Source organism: Psammomys obesus, unplaced genomic scaffold (assembly GCF_907164565.1).
Source record: "Psammomys obesus unplaced genomic scaffold, mPsaObe1.curated_primary_1811, whole genome shotgun sequence".
In the NCBI taxonomy this organism is placed as follows: domain Eukaryota; kingdom Metazoa; phylum Chordata; class Mammalia; order Rodentia; family Muridae; genus Psammomys; species Psammomys obesus.
Genome location: NW_026596356.1, coordinates 440605 through 458040, shown reverse-complemented (window position 1 = coordinate 458040; position 17436 = coordinate 440605). Strand labels below are relative to the sequence as shown.

The window sequence follows — 17436 nt, the reverse complement described above, 5'->3', positions numbered from 1 at the left end:
TGAACAACAGAATGGGTGGTCATTTCATCCCAGGGACCCACATCCTGGAAGAGAATGAGATAGATAGGATAGGAATTTGAGAGGCCTTGGGGACAGCTAGATGTGAGTTTTTGGGTAGAGAGGTGAATGTGCATGTCTGGAGTTCAGATGAGAGAGCTTGACATTTGGAAATCATTGTGTAGATGGTAACTGAAAATGTGGGCATGAATGAATACTCCTATTGAATACAGAACAAGGAAGAAAAAAAGCTGAGAAACAGCCTGGAATGGCTGAGAGGAGGATGAGCCAGCAAGGAAGTTTTAACAGGCCCCAAACAAACAGACCAGGAGCCAGATGCATGGAGAGAAATCCAGGAATGTAGAACATGGGAGCTATGAATGAACACTGGATGAGGGGCTCATGGGGTTAAATTCTGCTGAAAATATTCATGGTGACCAGGCATCCAATGGGTTAAATGCCATGTTTACCTAGTAGATGCTGTTACTAAGTCTTACTGAGAATGGAAGCAGGGTTAAAAAAGCCAAAAGAGAAGAGAGGAAATGTCTATAATGAGTGTTAGGAGAACGTGAACCCTGAGGGCTTAGAGTGAGGTTCAGGCCAAGAAATACCTTGTTCTTATGATGAGAGGATCTAAACAGTAGGTGTAGCCCTTGGTTTTAGGCAACAAGAGGAAGGAGAATAGATTCTTCTGGTTTGGATGTTTGAAGATATTCCCCAATTAATGACTCCCCCTTCTTCCCTGAATTTGTAAAGGAGATGGAGAAAATGGGAGAGCTGAAGGATGGTTCAAGACTGATGCACTGGCAGGCTTCATTGTTAGAGCTATGATAAACCATAGGCTCAGGTGGTGGCTGGTAATCTTTCTCCATCTCCGTGCCTGTCACTTGTTCCACCAATAAAAAGTGCTTCTTAAGAAAAAGAGAAAGAAAGTGCTGATCAATAGGTGGTGAGACGGCCTCAGCAGGTGAAGGTGGTCCCACCACACCCAGTGACCTGAGGCCAGATCTTCAGGCCCCACAGGTGGAGGAGAGGACAGACTCCCAAAAGCTTTTCTCACACATGTGCTGTGGTGCAGGTGTGCCCACACACAAAATACAGGAATAACCTCATTCAAATAAAGAAGAAGAAAGTGCTTATAGGTGCTAGGAATTGTCCTAGAGATTGTCATCCTTCCATGCTGTAAGGGTTGTTCAGTGACTCCCTAGAGTGTGACTTCCTCTAGGGAAGAAAACATTTCCTGTTTCCTATGCCCTCCCCATGGCTGGTGCAGTACTTGGCATCTCATAGGTTGTCAGGTTGGAAGACCCCTGGCTTGGACCAGGACTTGGCTCACTCACCTATGGTGTGATGTCAGCTTTTTCAGGCTGTGTGACCCTTCCTTTTAGTCTCTACCTCAAGGCCCTGTTCAGCTTGGTGCCTTGAGCAAAAGCTCATATGTTTATATTTGTGGGGGAGGGAGGTGCAGGTCTGCATGTGACACAGAGAAGATATAAAGGTATGAAGGCCAAAGGACAAGTTATGGAGCTGATTCTCTCCTTCCACCCTGTGGGTACTGAGAACTGAACTTGGTCACCTGGCTGTTTGGCAAGCTCCCTTAACTAATGAACCATGTTGGCCCCTTTTTTGTTCTCTGAGATGCCCCAAGTATGGATAACGCTACTGAGAGAGGAAAGGTTGGGTTATGCTTTCTCTTGAAGAACCTAGTAGCTGCTTATATTTTTGGCAAGAATGTAGTGGCCACATTGCCTCAGGCTAGACAGCTGGGCCTCAGTGCTTACAACAGACTTTCCCTATCTTATTTAAACTTCTTTCTGCCCTGGCGCCCTGATGCTCAGGGCTGCCCTAAAGTCATCCTGGCCCTTCACTGACCCCAGTGTCTCAAAACATGTGTTCTCCTCAGGTACATTTCCTCCAGTGTTAGGAAAGTCAGCCCCAGCCTGACTTAGAGGCATGGCTTTGTCCCCCATTGCTTCAGAGAAGAACTCATCCTTCCTGAGGTCCTGAGAGCTGTCCAGAAGCATGGGCTCTCTTCGAGATGCTGTCATGGAACAATTGTTAAGCCAGAACTTTGTTTTAAATGCTTTCTCTTCCTGCTTCTCCCCCCACCCCCCAGACCTGAACCTCATCTGGGCAGGACTTCTGCCTCACTGTCCCTGTCAGGGCTCCTTCATCATTCCCCAGTTCCTTTTCTAAGGTCGCCTTTGTCTTCTCTAGCCCAAGATGTCTGTACAAGCTTTCTTGATATCAGTTCCCAGCCAGTTCGAAGCTTCCAGGTTCTTAGTTCCCCCATCTGTCCACCTTCATCTGTCCTTTCCTTCTTCACAGTGGTCACTCTGGCAGACACAGAACATATTATCCTTTATGATGGTATTATAATACTGAGTAAGACAGAATTTCCTGATAGCATGTGACACTGGGTGTTATGCAGCACAGAAAGGGGATGGCCCTTGGAAGGAGAGGAACATTCAGGGAAGGTTGCTTAGGAGCCTTGAATGCTGAGGAAAGATTTGAAATACAAGAAGAGAATCTTACAAGAAGGGATAGATTCCAACTAAGGGAACATTGTGAACAAAGACTGGGGGGTTTTGTTTGACGTGTACCAGAACCTCTCATACTTTATATGGCTGAGGATAAGGTGTGAGGGGGAGGGGTGGCCAGAGAGGCACTAGGGGTTGGCTGCAGTGGCCTCTCAGGTGTCCTGTAAACTGAGCTCAGACTGTATCCTAAAGGCAGCGGTGAGCCCTTTAATTTTGTCAACCAGGGAGTGACACAATCTGGTTTCCATTTTTGGAAAATTACTGTGGTTCTGGGTGGAGACAGAACTGCCTATTTTTTCCCCTTCATTTATTCCAGCGACCATGAGTTTCCTCAGAGCCCAGGTAGAGCCACACTGATCAGTCCAGCAGTTGGTTTAAACTCAGACCGATCTGCCTTCTCTCACCTATTTTATACAAGTATTCCCAGCCTTGTGCTAGATTCCCAGGAGCTCGAGATGGTAAAAGATGCAGACTTTGGCTCCTGTCTCAGGGTATTGGGCCATGCCTGAGGAGATGGGAGAGCTCAGGCCTCCTGTAACACCTGCACTCACTGTGGTCAGTGGGGAGGACTAAGGCGGTGGTAGGCCGGGGTCAGACATCTCAGGCTAGAGAGTAAGGAGACAGGGTGTTAGATAAGATAAGGAAAAGAGCTGCAATCAGAAAGGAAGACCCACAGTGCTTGTTGGGGTGCTGGGGATTTGTGTGCACAGAAAAGAGTCCAGTAGGAAGAGAGAGCTTTGAGGGAAGCTGTTGGGGGGGGGGTGGCAGGAAAGCTTGGCTGAGGGAGGTACTGCAGTGAGTTGAGAGTGAGGGAGAGTTGAGTAGTGGTTGGTCAAGGAGGAAGAACTAGTGTTGGGGGTTTCAGGGAGAGCAGGGTTCATAAAGAGAGTTCCAGAGCAGGCCAGGGACAGTGAGAAGGGTGGACTGGGCCTTGTGAGGAATCCCAGAGACCCTCAGAGGATAGGTTATACTGAAAACCTGGTTGGGGCTGTTGAGGAAGACACCTGAGAAGGGGCTGGCATTGTAGACAAGAGGTTCCCTTTCTCATACAGACTAGGAGGCATGTGGTTGAGATACCTTGAGCTACTGCTGAGACAGACAGATCCAGGGTGTGGAATGAAGTGCTTTCTTCCGAGGAGGTGTGAGGGTAGGTTTGTACACTTACTCAATGAATGCAAATTACTTGGCTCCCACTTCTTGCTCTATGTTGGTAGAGGCTGAGAGTACAGTATTGTAAATAATAATAACAACAACAATAATAATACAGAAGTCTCACCAACGTGAAACTTAGCTATGAGGAGATCAGTAAGCAAATACAAATGCTAAATGAGTGTGGTGGGTGATGGCCCATGCCTAGGGAGACGGGGGTTACTGAGTTGGGTTGAAATGGATATGTAGGGAAAGTCTTCCTGATAAAGGGGTCCTTGGACAAAGACCTGAAAGGCTGAAGGTTCCAGATCAGGAGCTTCTGGGGTGACCATGGCATCATAAGGGCTGGCAGGGGAGACTGGTGCCCTAGGTGAGATATTTCACAGGCAGACATTGCCTATAGTTCGGGGAGCGAAGAACTGGAGCTGAAGGCCCTTCTTCTGTGACCTGCTCTCTTGGACAATATATGCTGGCTCTGCACACCCATCACTCCTGTCTGACGGGTCCCTGGTCTAGAGTGGGCCCAGGGATGGCTGATAGTAGTGAGTTATAATGAAGGGCACACAGCCCAGGGGGCTGGCAGTGATGAGGCTCCAGATAGCACTGTGGCTGGAGGGAAGGGATAGTCTGTTCAGTATCCAAAACACTGGAGCCTGTCCTGTGCTGTCTGTGTCCCTGGCACGGTGAGCCCCGGTTGGTCAAGTGGGGCATGGGGATGCACAGAGAGCCATTGTGCAGACACGCTGGTAGGGAAGAGAAAGCAGGCACCACTGCGCTGCCCCAGAACACCAGGGAAAAGGATAGGTTGCAGAGCTGGGCTTGGCTTGTGATGGGGGAGGGGTTGTGGGGACAGGTACCTTCGATTGGTGTGTGCCAGCCTACTGAGTTACAAGATGAGGGACAGGACCTAAAACTGTAATAGAAATAGGAACACTCAACATGGTCTCTCCCCCCTGTCTCACAGGATCTACCAAGGCCATGTCTGTTCCATCATCCCTGAGCCAGTCGGCCATTAATGCTAACAGCCACGGAGGCCCTGCTCTCAGCTTCCCCCTGCCCCTGCACGCTGCCCATAACCAACTGCTCAACGCGAAGCTGCAAGCCACAGCTGTGGTACCCAAGGACCTTCGCAGTGCTATGGGGGAGGGCAGTGTGCCTGAACCAGGCCCTGCCAATGCCAAGTGGTTAAAGGAAGGCCAGAACCAGCTTCGGAGGGCTGCCACAGCCCACCGAGACCAGAACCGAAATGTGACCTTGACCTTGGCAGAGGAGGCCAGCCAGGAGGCTGAGACAGCACCTTTGGGTCCCAAAGGCTTGATGCATCTATACTCTGAGCTGGAGCTCTCCGCCCACAATGCAGCCAACCGAGGGCTTTGTGGCTCAGGCTTGATCATCAACACCCAGGAGCAGGGACCAGATGAAGGAGAGGAGAAGGCAGCAGGAGAAGCTGAGGAGGATGATGAAGACGAGGAAGAAGAGGATGATGAGGAAGACTTGTCTTCTCCTCCAGGGCCGCCTGAGCCTCTGGAAAATGTGCAAGTCCCCTCTGGGCCCCAGGCCCTCACAGACGGCCCCCGGGAACATAGCAAGAGTGCTAGCCTCCTATTTGGCATGCGGAACAGTGCAGCCAGTGACGAGGACTCAAGCTGGGCCACCTTATCACAGGGCAGCCCCTCCTATGGCTCCCCGGAGGACACAGGTACCTTGTGGAGCTCAGTGTGGCAATAGGGAGGGCATGGGGCCAGAATCCACTCCATGCAGAGGCCATGGCTAGCTCAAGCATGAGTTGCAGATCCTATATCCTCAGTCCAGCATTTTCTCAGTCAGAGGATGCTTGGTCCGTTTGATAGGTCTGTCCATCATGCATGGAATGAAGAGTAGATCCATTTAGCATGTGTGCTGTCATGGCTGGTGTGTAGATTCACTGGTTTATTGAGCACTTACCAAGAAACTGAACCTTGGCTAACCGTCATGGCATTTAATAATCAGAGGATTGTTGTGACATAGATACTCTTTCTATGTTCATATTATAAATAATGATAAAGAGGCCGAGACAAGGTTAGTGGCTTCCTGAGGCTCACAGTGGAACTAAGAGGGAAAGCAGAGCTGAGTGTAGACCTGAATGAGCTCTGAGGCCTGTGTTCCACAGTCATCAGTGCACACAGCCCGGGCATTAGGATGGGCTTGGCATAGAACGCCCTCTTTTATCAGTCACATCCACATCTAGAAGGAGCAGCCAGCATCTCCCCAAAGATACCTGTCTGGAAAGTATGGGGGTTGGTTTATGCTTATGATCCACATGCCCCATGCAGAGCACCATGCGGGCTATTTCGGGGATGCCATTTTGCCAGGAATGAGATACTGGCTAAAAGTTAGGGGACAAAGAAAGAATAAACTGATGCATCCTTCTGGGGAGATGGGTATTAGAGAACAAAGACTGATCACTAAATGTGACCCATTTAGTAAAGTTATACAGAGCAGAGATTTCTCTGCTGTAGCTCTAGCTACAGCCCAGAAGCTCTGAGGGAGGGAATATAAGAAAAGCTTTGGTAGGGGTGATACAAGTTGATGGCAGATCGCTCACTTAGCATGCATGACCTGGGTTCTGAGAGAGAGGGAGAGACAGAGACTCTGACTTACTTCTCAAGGTACTAACAGTGCCTGCACTCCTACAAATGGTTCCTGGCAGGGGACATACATTTCAGATACCCAAGAGCTTCACCCATCTCTTTTCTTTAAAAAAGCCTAACAATGTTTTCAAGCACACACAAGTGTAGAGATAATGAGTCTGACTTATTCATTACCCATTTTCTAGAATCATCAGAGCATAGTTGATCTTGCTGTGTCAATGCCTTGAACCCCAGTCTAGGTTATAAAAAAAAAAAAAAAACATAAAAACAAACTCTGTGATTCGTCTATCATCGAATGTTCACTTAATGTTAACGTTGTTTTCCCCGTGGTCTAATAAATGTCCCACTCAGCCTTTTGAAAGGCTGAGAACTACATGAATTGATACTTAAATAGCCCCACAGTCGTTATAGTTTTTAGTTTAGTTTAGTTTTGTTTTAAATACATGCTCATGCATGTGGAGGGAGGACAAGTTTCAGGAGGTACTCTCCTTCCAAACATGTGACTTCAGGGACTGAACTCCGGCCATTAGGCTTGGCAGCAAGTACCTTTACCTGAAGAACCATCTTGCTGGCTCTTTTTTTTCTTCCTTCCTTCCTCCTTCCTTCCTTCCTTTCTTTCTTTCCTTCTTCCTCCTTCCTTCCTTCCTTCCTTCCTTCCTTCCTTCCTTCCTTCCTTCCTTTCTTTCCTTCTTCCTTCCTCCCTCCCTCTCTTCCTTCCTTTCTTCCTTCCTTCCTTCCTTCCCTTCCTTCCTTCCTTCCTTCCTTCCTTCCTTCCTTCCTTCCTTCCTTCCTTCCTTCTTCCCTCCCTCTCTCTCTCCCTCTTCCTTCCTTCCTTCCTTCCTTCCTTCCTTCCTTCCTTCCTTCCTTCCTTCCTTCCTTCTCTTTCTTTCTTTCTTTCTTTCTTTCTTTCTTTCTTTCTTCCTTTCTTTCTTTCACTTGCTTCAGTTAGGGACTCACGTTGTAGTCCTGGCTAACCTAGAACACACAACTCACTGTGAAGACCAAGTTAGCTTTAAACTGGTGGTGATCCCCTTGTCTCTCTTCTGAGTGCTGGGATTATAGGCCTGAGCCACAAAACGTGGCTCTAAAGTTTCTTTGAATGTATATAAGTTCTCCCTTTATTTTTCTTTTGATTGCATACACACACATTTTCAGTCCTCAGTATTTTATGATCTGATTTTTTGAAACTTTTCTCCCCAAGTGGTTTGAATATATCCCTCTTCTGGATTTCTTGTCAACTGGTAGATAATTCTAGAACCTTGATCAGGTTCAGGTTTCAGTGGCTTTTTGTTGTTTTGTTTTTTTGAGGGCACCTCATTGGTGGTGCCTTAAATAAGGTAAAGTCTAATTGTTTCTTTTTGTGTGAGGTTAGTGGCTTTTGGTCAATGTCTCCATCCTCTCAAAGGGAACAGCTTCGTTTCAATCAAGCTGATTGTTTATCGGGCTGAGTTTGGAGGAAAGATATACAAGCTGAAAGTTAGATTCTGATGTCTACTATCCCAGTTTCTAAATGCCAGAAACTCAGAAACTAATTCTGGTTTTTCAGAAGCGCTGTGCAGGAATGCGTATCTCTTTGAGGCATGTATCACTGCAGGCTGCAGATGGTTTAGCTGCAACCCTGGGCAGGATGTCACTGGCCAGACAGGCTTGGTTGCTTGGTAGTTCTGGGAGTTGTCACTAGTGGCAGCGTTTCTGGTCCTCTGAGGTGGGAGAGTGGCAGTACAGAAAAACTAAGGGTGAACTGGGTATGGCCAGTGATGTCAGTGAGGCCGTGGAGGGGTGAGAGGTCTCAGCAGTCCAGTCCTGCCCTGGTGAGTTCTGGGAGTTGTAGGTGTTTCTTTACTGCTGGCTCTTTCTTCCTCTTTCTTGCTCTTTCTGCACAGCCTCTGACATGCGAGAGGCAGATGGTGGGTCTCTGCTCAGTAGAAATGGGGTAGGATGGAACAAAAGTTGTCTTTTCCTTCCCACTTAAGGATCTCCACAGAGTAGTTGTTGAGTGAGTGAACTACGTGAATTGAGTGAATTATGTGAATGGAGGATGAATGAGCTTTACTGCCTGTGTTGGAGTCACACTCTGAGCAAGGCCTTGTCCTAAACGCTGAGAATGTTTAAGACAGGACAGAGATGTTCTTACCCTCTTGGTACTCACAGTGGGGAAACAGAAATAGACTCATAATCAGTGATGATAAGTGGGTGGGTAGAGGAGCAGGAGGGCGCCCTGCCTGCCTGAGGAAGGGGGGAAGAGTGGGTCAGTAGTGAGAGTTCCCTTTCCGCTGTTGTCTGAAGGTGGAGTGAGTAATAGCTAGAATCCTAGCAGGGAGCTAGGGGAGATGGGGAGTTGTCAGAGGCAAGGCTGAGAGGCAGAAAGCTAGGGGCTCTTAATAGTACAGAAAACCTGTGCAGGGGTTTGGATTTTGTCCTGAGGGTAATGAGAAGGCAGTTAAGAGTATTAAACTGGAGAGTAACCTGATTAGTTTGGCATCTCCTAAGGCTCATTCAGGCTATAGTGCGCAGCCAGTGGTGGGGACAGAAGGAAACCAGTTGAGAGGGTTCTGCAGTAATCCAGATCAAAATATGCTGGTTGTCTGGGCTGTAGTAGTGATGTGGCCTGGGGGGTGGGGTGGGGGAGAGCATTACACGAATCCTGGTCTCCTGAGCAAAGTAGTTTGCCTGCCTAAACCACTAAAGCTTTTATGGATGAATGGAAGGAGGGAGGCAGGGAGGGAGGGAGGAAGGGCCATAGGGATATTTGGATTCGTGTGAGTGCCTGCAGAAAAGTGTACGGTTGTGGAATTAATGCTTCTGTGTGGAAGCAAAGGCCCCGGGTGGATTGTGCTTGAAGAGAGACGTGCCAAGCTCCAGAAGGGCCTCCCAGATGGTCAAGGGGGGAAGAGCTGCCCCCTCCAGGACAGATCGGAAGGATGAAGCTCTTTGAAGCAGGAAGGCACAGGCTGACAGGGATGGCAGATGGATTGGTGTACATGACTCAGTCAGGGGAAAGAGTGAACTGGCCCCCACATTCCGGAAATGCCTGACCTACCATGAAGCAGGCTGTGGAGGGCAAGGGGCCCTTGGGGTTGGTGTTCCTGGAAGGTTTTAGCAGCAAAGTCCTGAGAGGGAAGGGTCTGGGGAAAACACACGTGTGCTGAGCCCCAGTAGAGGGGGATAGTAGAGGGTGGAGTCACCATGATGGGCATCTAGAAGGTGGGCTGGGCAAGAGCTCCCTTTTCATTGGGTGTCTGTGGGTTTACCTCATTTGCAGGCTGAGGGTGGGGAAGCACCTCGTCTGAATAACTCATAGCAGGTGTGGAAACACCTTGCTTTAGCCACACCCACTCCCAGACCCTCTGTGCCCTGGTACCTAGCTGCCTGGGTCTTGAGACTGCCTAAGCCTCTGTGCTGCCTCTTGGACCAGTCAGGATTCCTGGTTTCCTTGGTAACGGGAAGCACGTCAGCAGTCTGGGCACTCCCAGCCATCCCGGTGCTGCGGTTGCCGAGGAGACGCTGCAGCCTAGCTGGGCCCTGGCAGGTGAGGGGGGCGGTGCTGGGAAGCCTCAAATCTTCCAGGTTGCTAGGACTGAGGTCCTCAAAGACCACCCTTTAGTTGAAAGTGCAGGATAGGGTCTAGATAGGAGAGGGATCCCTGAGGGTGTGGAAGCCACACCCTGTTTGTGTTGTGTATAGATTCTGCTGGGCCCCAGGTGACTGGACCATTCCCAAGAGGCAGAGCCTCCTGCTGTTTGTAAGACTGGCTTAACTGTGGCTTTGATGTCACCGCTGGAGGGTGGGGCAGAGATTCAGGATTGGGGAGGGGTGCCAGGGTAAAGAAAGAGCAGACCTGGGGTCTTATAAATCCCTCTTCCTCACCCATATCCATCCCAAGGAGGTTCCATGGTATGGTGGTCTTGGTCCCTCCCTCAAGAACTCCAGGCGGAGGAGGATCTTGCCTGGCAGACGCTCTGCCCTGGTGAGAAGGGGGCGGGATGAGCTTTTCTCTGCAGCCCAGCACCAGGCTGAGAGCCCAGCTGGCTGGAGGGGATGTGAGGAGGGAGGGTGAAGGCAGGAGGGGCAGGGAGTGAGCGCCATGTTCTCCCAGGACTTCTTCCTGGCCATCATCCTGCAGGACAACAGTCCAGGTGAGGGGCAGTATGAAGCTGGGTGTGCTGTGGGGTGGGGCCAGGAAGGAGAGCAGAGGTGGAAGGCACATGGTGTGGTGACAGGGGCAGAGTGATGTAGATGCAGGAGAGGAGGGCTGGATATACAGATATGTAGTCTCTGTGTGTGCATGATATATTGTGTGTGTGTGTGTGTGTGTGTGTGTGTGTGTGTCTGCACAGAGGTAGCAGGGGTTGGTCATGTATTGTGTCTCAGTGTGTTTCCACCTGTATGTGTGGCACTCACACATATGTTGGGAGCTTTTGTTAGACTGATTTGTTCACACCTGTTGGTAGGGCTGGCTTATATATATATATATGTGTGTGTGTATATATGTATATATATATATGCATATATATATATATGTATATGCTTGGCTCTACAGGAGTGAGTAACTGGTGCTGCTATGTGTTTTGCCCCTGAACTCACAAGCCCACCTATATGTGACACCTTCCAGAATTTTGTATGTGGCTGGGCACTGTTTACGGCTGCCCAGGTGTGTGGTAGGGCTTACCTGCACTGTGAGTTTGTGCGCACGGGTGTGTGCAGGAGCTGGCAGTGTGTGTGCCTTTTATAGACAGACATAGTGGATATGCATGATGCATGAGGAAGCGAGCTGGGGCCTTTCAACCTCCTTCTCTTCTCTCCTTCCTCTCTGCTTTCTACTTTCCCTCCATGTGGCCACACTGGGCGGCAGCAGGGCCCAGGAGACCTGAGCCAAGCTCCCCACTGGTGGCTCCCAATGTGGTGACTGAGCTGTCCGCTCTGGAAGCAGGCAGGAACCATTCTGCCAGCTCAGCCATGGGGTCTTGGGAAGGGGACTGGTCATCTATTGCCTGCCTGGTGGGTGGGCTGACCCTCACTGAGTCTCCTACTTGGCAGATTCCTTCTGGAACCCCAACGCTTTCGAGACGGATTCCGATCTGCCGGCTGGATGGATGAGGGTCCAGGACACCTCAGGGACCTACTACTGGCACATCCCAACAGGGACCACCCAGTGGGAACCCCCAGGCCGGGCCTCCCCCTCACAGGGGAGTAGTCCCCAAGAAGAATCTCAGGTGAGGCTCAGTGGCTTGTTCCATGCCAGGGGTGGAGGGGGGGTGTGCTTGTAGAGCATGGTGGAACTACCACCCCCACACTGTTTCCTCCTTCAGCTCACCTGGACTGGCTTTGCTCACCAAGAAGGCTTTGAGGAAGGAGAGTTTTGGAAGGTAAATGAAACAACCAGCTTCACTGTGGGGTAACTGGAAAAGGGGCTTCATTTGGGGCCTGATTCCTCAATCCCTTTTCAAAGGATGAACCCAATGAGGAGGCCCCAATGGATTTGGGACTGAAGGACCCTGAGGAGGGGACGTTGCCCTTCCCAGCTCAGAGCCTCAGGTGAGTCACCAGATGTAGTGGGTTTAGAAGGGGTGTTGGGGTTGGGACAACTCTAAAAATAGGGGTGCTATGTCAAGTGTTCCCATCTGCCTCCAGCCCAGAGCCATTGCCCCAAGAGGAGGAGAAGCTGCCCCAACGAAACACCAACCCAGGAGTCAAGGTTTGTTCAAGACCAGCACCCATTTTGTAAGCAGGCCCTTGTGTGGAGGAGAGGCCGCAGTGCTGTGCTATGGGTGTGTCTGTGGTCTCAGCAAAGCTCCGAAATGAGGGTTAGTCCCAGTTTCAGCACAAGACTGTGTGTGAGCTGGACAGTCGAATGACAGATTCAGGGTTTCAGTCACTTGGCCCAGGGGTCTCCTAGGGACTCCCGAAGCTCACATCAGCACATATCTCTTCCTGTCTCATTTGGGGAGCTTCCCCAAATGTTAGTTCAGAGTGCCCCCTGCCCTCTGTGTTCCAAGTCAGGAGCGCCTCTGTCCTGTGACTGAGGCACCTCCAGTTCCATCTCAGATCTCCATCCCTACCTCCTTCTGTGTCTGGCAGTGCTTCGCAGTGCGCTCTCTAGGCTGGGTAGAGATGACGGAGGAGGAGCTGGCCCCGGGTCGCAGCAGCGTGGCCGTCAACAACTGTATCCGTCAGCTCTCCTACCACAAAAACAACCTCCATGACCCAATGTCTGGGGGCTGGGGAGAGGTGAGGACCCGAGCCACCAGACGGAGGGTTTGACTTGCCTCGGAGAGGGCTGATGGGGACATGGGCGTGGGTACTGGTGTAGCAGTAGCCCTGTGGGATGGATGTGTAACCCCATGGTACCCCTGGCACCATGATGGGTGGTTGCCTAACAGTGATGATGGGTCGTGAGAGAACCTTTATTAGAATAAGACCCCCAGGTGGCTACTCTGATAGCTAAGTAAGCCCTCTCCTCCCAAGTGGTGGGCAGCGTCCCCTAAGCTGGCGATGGCAGAGAGCTGCCACCTTCCCACCGTGGTACCACTGAGTTCCTGCTTTGCAGGGGAAGGATCTGCTGCTCCAGCTGGAGGATGAGACCCTAAAGCTGGTGGAGCCACAGAGCCAGGCACTGCTGCATGTCCAGCCCATCGTCAGCATTCGTGTATGGGGCGTTGGGCGGGACAGTGGAAGGTGGGCACAGGGCACCGGGAGTGTGGGGTGGTTGGGGGGCTTGGGGGTCATCCATCTGGCAGTCAGAATCTTTTCTAATCTGTTCTTTGGCTCTCTTGTGCTGCCGGACCCAGAGAAAGGTATTAACGCGCATCTTCTTTGACTGTGCCCTCTTCCACGCCTGGACTGGATGTGTGGAAGCTCCCAGGCTCCCCCACTGTGCCTTGTCCCTTCCTGCCTGCTGTGCTGGGTATTATCCCCCACCTCAGCACGCTTGCCTATCTGTCCTCCTTGGCTCCTTAAGGCAGAACCTACGGAAGAGCAGGGTGGAAAACCTGTAGGAGCTGCTGTGCACAGGGAGGTGGAGGGTGGAATGGTGGCCAGGCTTGACACTTGGTTCTAGGGATACTGAGCTGACCCTCCCCCAACAGGGACTTTGCCTACGTAGCTCGAGATAAACTGACCCAGATGCTCAAGTGCCACGTGTTTCGCTGTGAGGCACCTGCCAAGAACATCGCCACCAGCCTGCATGAGATCTGCTCCAAGGCACGGCCCCTCCACTCCCTGGACTAGCTGCCACCTTTGCTCTAGGAGGGTGTGGGTAGGGTTGCTAAGTTGGTGGGGAGTGAGGTGGGAGCTTTGGGACATTGTGGCTCTAACAGATCCCACCCCCACCCCCATTCATTCCTCAGATCATGTCTGAACGGCGCAGTGCTCGCTGCTTGGTAAATGGACTCTCCCTGGACCACTCTAAACTTGTGGATGTCCCTTTTCAAGGTAAGTGCCACAGCCTCCTAAGGCCCAGCCCAGCTTCGTGAGTTAGGTGAAGTGACGAAAGGTTCCTGGGCAGACATGAGCACGTGGAGATGAGATATTTTACATAAGTAGAGAGGCTTCTGTAGAGGGAGTAGGGCAAAGTGGGAGTGAGGATTTGGCTGGGCAGATGCATAGCTTACATGCTGGTGTTGCAGGCTAGGAGAACAGTTGACCTTTTTCTTCCCACAGTGGAATTTCCAGCACCTAAGAATGAGCTGGTGCAGAAGTTCCAAGTCTATTACCTGGGGAACGTGCCTGTCGCCAAACCTGTTGGTATGTGTGCCCTCTTCCCCCAGTCCCAGAGCTCTGTGCCTACCCTGTGCTTTCTAAAGAAAGCTTCTCTTGGGCCTTCCCACATGGCATCTCCCTGCCTTCCAGAATTCATCCCACCTCCCTAGGGCTCTGGTTCAGCCTGTGTCCTGCCTGTGGCTCCAGTGTGCATGTTTCGGTGAACATCTCCGCAGGACTAGTGCTGAGCTGGGCACAGAGGGAGACTTCCTCCCCACCCACCCCGTGGGAAAGCTTCGGTGGGTTTGGGTGGCTGGAAACACCAGGCATTAACCTGGTGCTGAGTTCAATACAGCAGCCTTAAATGTGAGCCATGAGCAACTAGAGAAGGAAGCAGTAAGCATAATTGGCGCAGGCATCATTATTGAAAAAGTGTAAAGATTTTTACACACTATTTTATTTAAGTGTGTGTGTATGTGCATGTGTGTCTGTGTGTTTGTGTATGTAGGACTGGGGATCAAACTCAAATCCTCAGGTATACAAGACACAAGTATTCTACCACTGAGTTCTACTTCCAACCTTCATTAATTCTTGATAATCTATGTGTTCAGTTACACTAATACCTGTTTACAAATAACGAATTGAGGCAAGAGGCCATGCTTTCAAAGTGCCATGCATTTATTTGTTTATTTACTTAACAATTGCCTTTGAAACCTATTATGTCAGGCTTCGTGGTGGGTCCTGGGAAACAATGGCCACAGCCTGGCTTTCATGGACTTTATGGGAGCCTCCAATAGAGAATCAGGAGCCAGTCAACAAATGTGATAATAAACTAAGTCTCTAATGGGAAGGAAGGCACAAGATGTGACAGAAGACTTTCATTTGGTCTAGGGGAGCAGAGAAGGCTTCCTGGGAAGCCTGATGTAGTGACACCTGTAATCCCAGGACTTGGGAAACTGAAACAGGATTGTGCAAGTACAGTGAGCTGTATAGTTTATACTTGGCCAGATAGGGCTACAGAGAGACCCTGCTTCCTCAACATAGGAACATGGGAGGAAAGAAAACACAGTTACCTTGAAAGTGTCATATGAACTGAGAAATGTGACTAGCAGTGAATGTGCTCAAGCTAAATGAAGGCCAGGGAAAGGCCACTCTCAGCTGCAGGGAGTGTGTAAGGGTCCAGAGCAGGGACACTGTGGTACTTGGGAGGCACTGAGAGAAGGCTAGCTGTGTGGGCCTAGGCAGAGAGGTGGGCAGTGATCAAGCTGAGAGACCCCTAGCTTAGGACAGTAGTACAGTCTTCAAGGGAAGAGCTGCAGGGAACCATTTTCATTGGTCAGCTTCTGTTGCTATAGAAAACACCTGAAGTGATGAGCATACAAAGAGAAGAAGTGTATTTTTGTTCGTGCTTGGTTGGCTTTTTCACATCACACAGGAGCCTGTGGCACAGCAAAGCCACTCCATGCCCTGGGGACAAAAAGAGAAGAAGCTCAAGCTGTACAGTCCCTTTTCGGGATAGACCGCCTTCTGTTCTTTTCAAGGTTCTAGACTTTCTAGAAGCACAACGGGCTGGGGATCAAGGCTTTAGCACTTAGGCCTTTGTGGGGCACATTTGACACTTACCCAAACCATGTATGTTTCTTCAGGAATATTCTTGAACATATTTGAATGTAGGCTGTACCATGAAGAAAGATGTTGAGCAGGTGGAAGAAGATATAGGGCATGCAGGAGGATCTTGCCTTTCAAGGTAACCGGTAATAAGAGTGTCTTAGACAACAGCACGACTGAAAAGGAGCGTAAGCCAGTAGGTGATTGCTTGACAGTAGGGTGAGAAGCAAAGGCTTTAAGGATGACTTGAAGGAGTCATTCCGGAGCCGTGGCACTGGACTGACTGAGTATCAAATGGCTAGTGGTGCCCTCCTCTAAAAGGAGCAGACACTGGCAGAGACCTTAGTTTTGGTGTGGGGTTTGTGAATTCAGTTCTAAATATGCCAAATTCAAGGTGCCTTTGGAGAAACAGAGTGGGAGAGTCCAGTTTGTTGCAGGACATTTGATCATACTGTGAGCCCCAAGATTGTGTTATTTACTAGGAAAAACTGTTTTTAGTTGTGGTGTGGCTCAGCCTTAGCACATACCTTTAATCCAAGAGCTTTCTACTTCAGTATTGTAAACAGGATTAAATAAAGTCAACCGTAGGTCAAGAGGTGGAACAAGCAAGCCAGGAAATGAACATAGGATCATTAAAACAAAACAAAACAAAACAAAAAACATAGAAAAGCAGGCATGGTAGCTCACGCCTTTAATCCCAGCACTAAGGGAGGCAGAGGTAGGTGGATCTCTGTGAGTTCTAGGCCAGCCTGGTCTACCAAGTGACTCCAAAACAGCCAAGACTACCCAGAAAAACCCTGTCTCGAAAAATGAGGCAAAAACAAACAAACGAAACATAATAGAGTAAGAGGAAGTCAGAAGATCGGATAGAGAAACACATAGGAAGTAGAAGGGAGGGACCTTCAGTTTGAGGAGTCCTGTTTGAGGATTCCTTCTGGGACATTGGCTGAGGAGAAAGGTCAGCTGGGGCTTCCTCTGCCTCTCTGAGCTAGCAGGCTTTCACCCCAGCATCTGGCTCCTGAGTCTTTATTGGTAAAATCAGATGATTGATATGTTGTTAACACAAGTTGGGCATCTAGGTTCATAGGTCTTGTCTATAGCTGAGAGTAGAGGTCTGAGCTTGATTTATATGGCTGGTCATAAGTATGGAAGAAATTGGCACCAGAGTAGGGGCAGGAAAAATAGGTTAGGTGTACCTTTCTAGTCCTTCAGTACCTAATGGCTGGGTGGAGGAAGATGACACTTCCAAGACAGTGAGAGTGGGAAAGAGGGGAGAAGAGAGAAAGAGGGGACTCCAAGGAATGGTGGATGTCATGTTAAAAGACATCCTGGTGTATGCCTGAAGTTCCAGCCCTTGAGAGGCTTAAGGCCAGCTTGGGCTACATATAAGACCCTGCTTCCAAAAGAAACCAAAACAGGAGGAACAGGGGAATGAAATGTAGAAGGAATGAAGGATTGAATGACCAAGCTTGGAGCTGGAGGTGGGAACAAGTTCTTAGAGAGTATAAATGGGTAGCTGACCCAGGGACTTGGCTTTGATTTCCTTCTTCTCACCCACAACTTCTAAGGCCCATTGGCTCTTCCAGTTATCAGCCCTTTTCATTTGACACTGTATACAGGACCTCACAATGCCAAAGCAACCTCTGCCACCTGCAATCTTTGACTACCCTGTCAGGTCCATGGGTCTGCCCTTTTAAAGACAGGGCTTATGGATCAGGGGGTTCTTAAGCTACTTCCTCCTTTAAAACTGTACTTCATTAAAGCCTTTGTGTGTGTGTGTGTGTGTGTGTGTGTGTGTGTGTGTGTGTGTGTGT

General features: G+C 49.8%; 1 protein-coding gene across 5 annotated transcripts in view; it reads left to right on the top strand.

Moving 5' to 3' along the window:
* Positions 1-17436, top strand: part of Apbb1 (amyloid beta precursor protein binding family B member 1) — a 24295-nt gene that overhangs the window by 2812 nt on the left and 4047 nt on the right. For 2 of the 5 annotated variants that reach the window (XM_055597372.1, XM_055597371.1), the window contains exons 2-11: positions 4651-5385; positions 11354-11529; positions 11626-11682; positions 11766-11851; positions 11948-12011; positions 12395-12544; positions 12864-12991; positions 13402-13516; positions 13663-13747; positions 13976-14059. In XM_055597372.1, coding sequence (XP_055453347.1) covers positions 4665-5385; positions 11354-11529; positions 11626-11682; positions 11766-11851; positions 11948-12011; positions 12395-12544; positions 12864-12991; positions 13402-13516; positions 13663-13747; positions 13976-14059 — 1666 coding nt within the window. In that variant the 5' untranslated portion in view covers positions 4651-4664. Of the gene's footprint in view, positions 1-4650; positions 5386-9790; positions 9846-9874; positions 10284-10327; positions 10453-11353; positions 11530-11625; positions 11683-11765; positions 11852-11947; positions 12012-12394; positions 12545-12863; positions 12992-13401; positions 13517-13662; positions 13748-13975; positions 14060-17436 lie in introns of those variants that run through there. The other 3 variants (XM_055597375.1, XM_055597373.1, XM_055597374.1) reach the window with 3 other exon arrangements.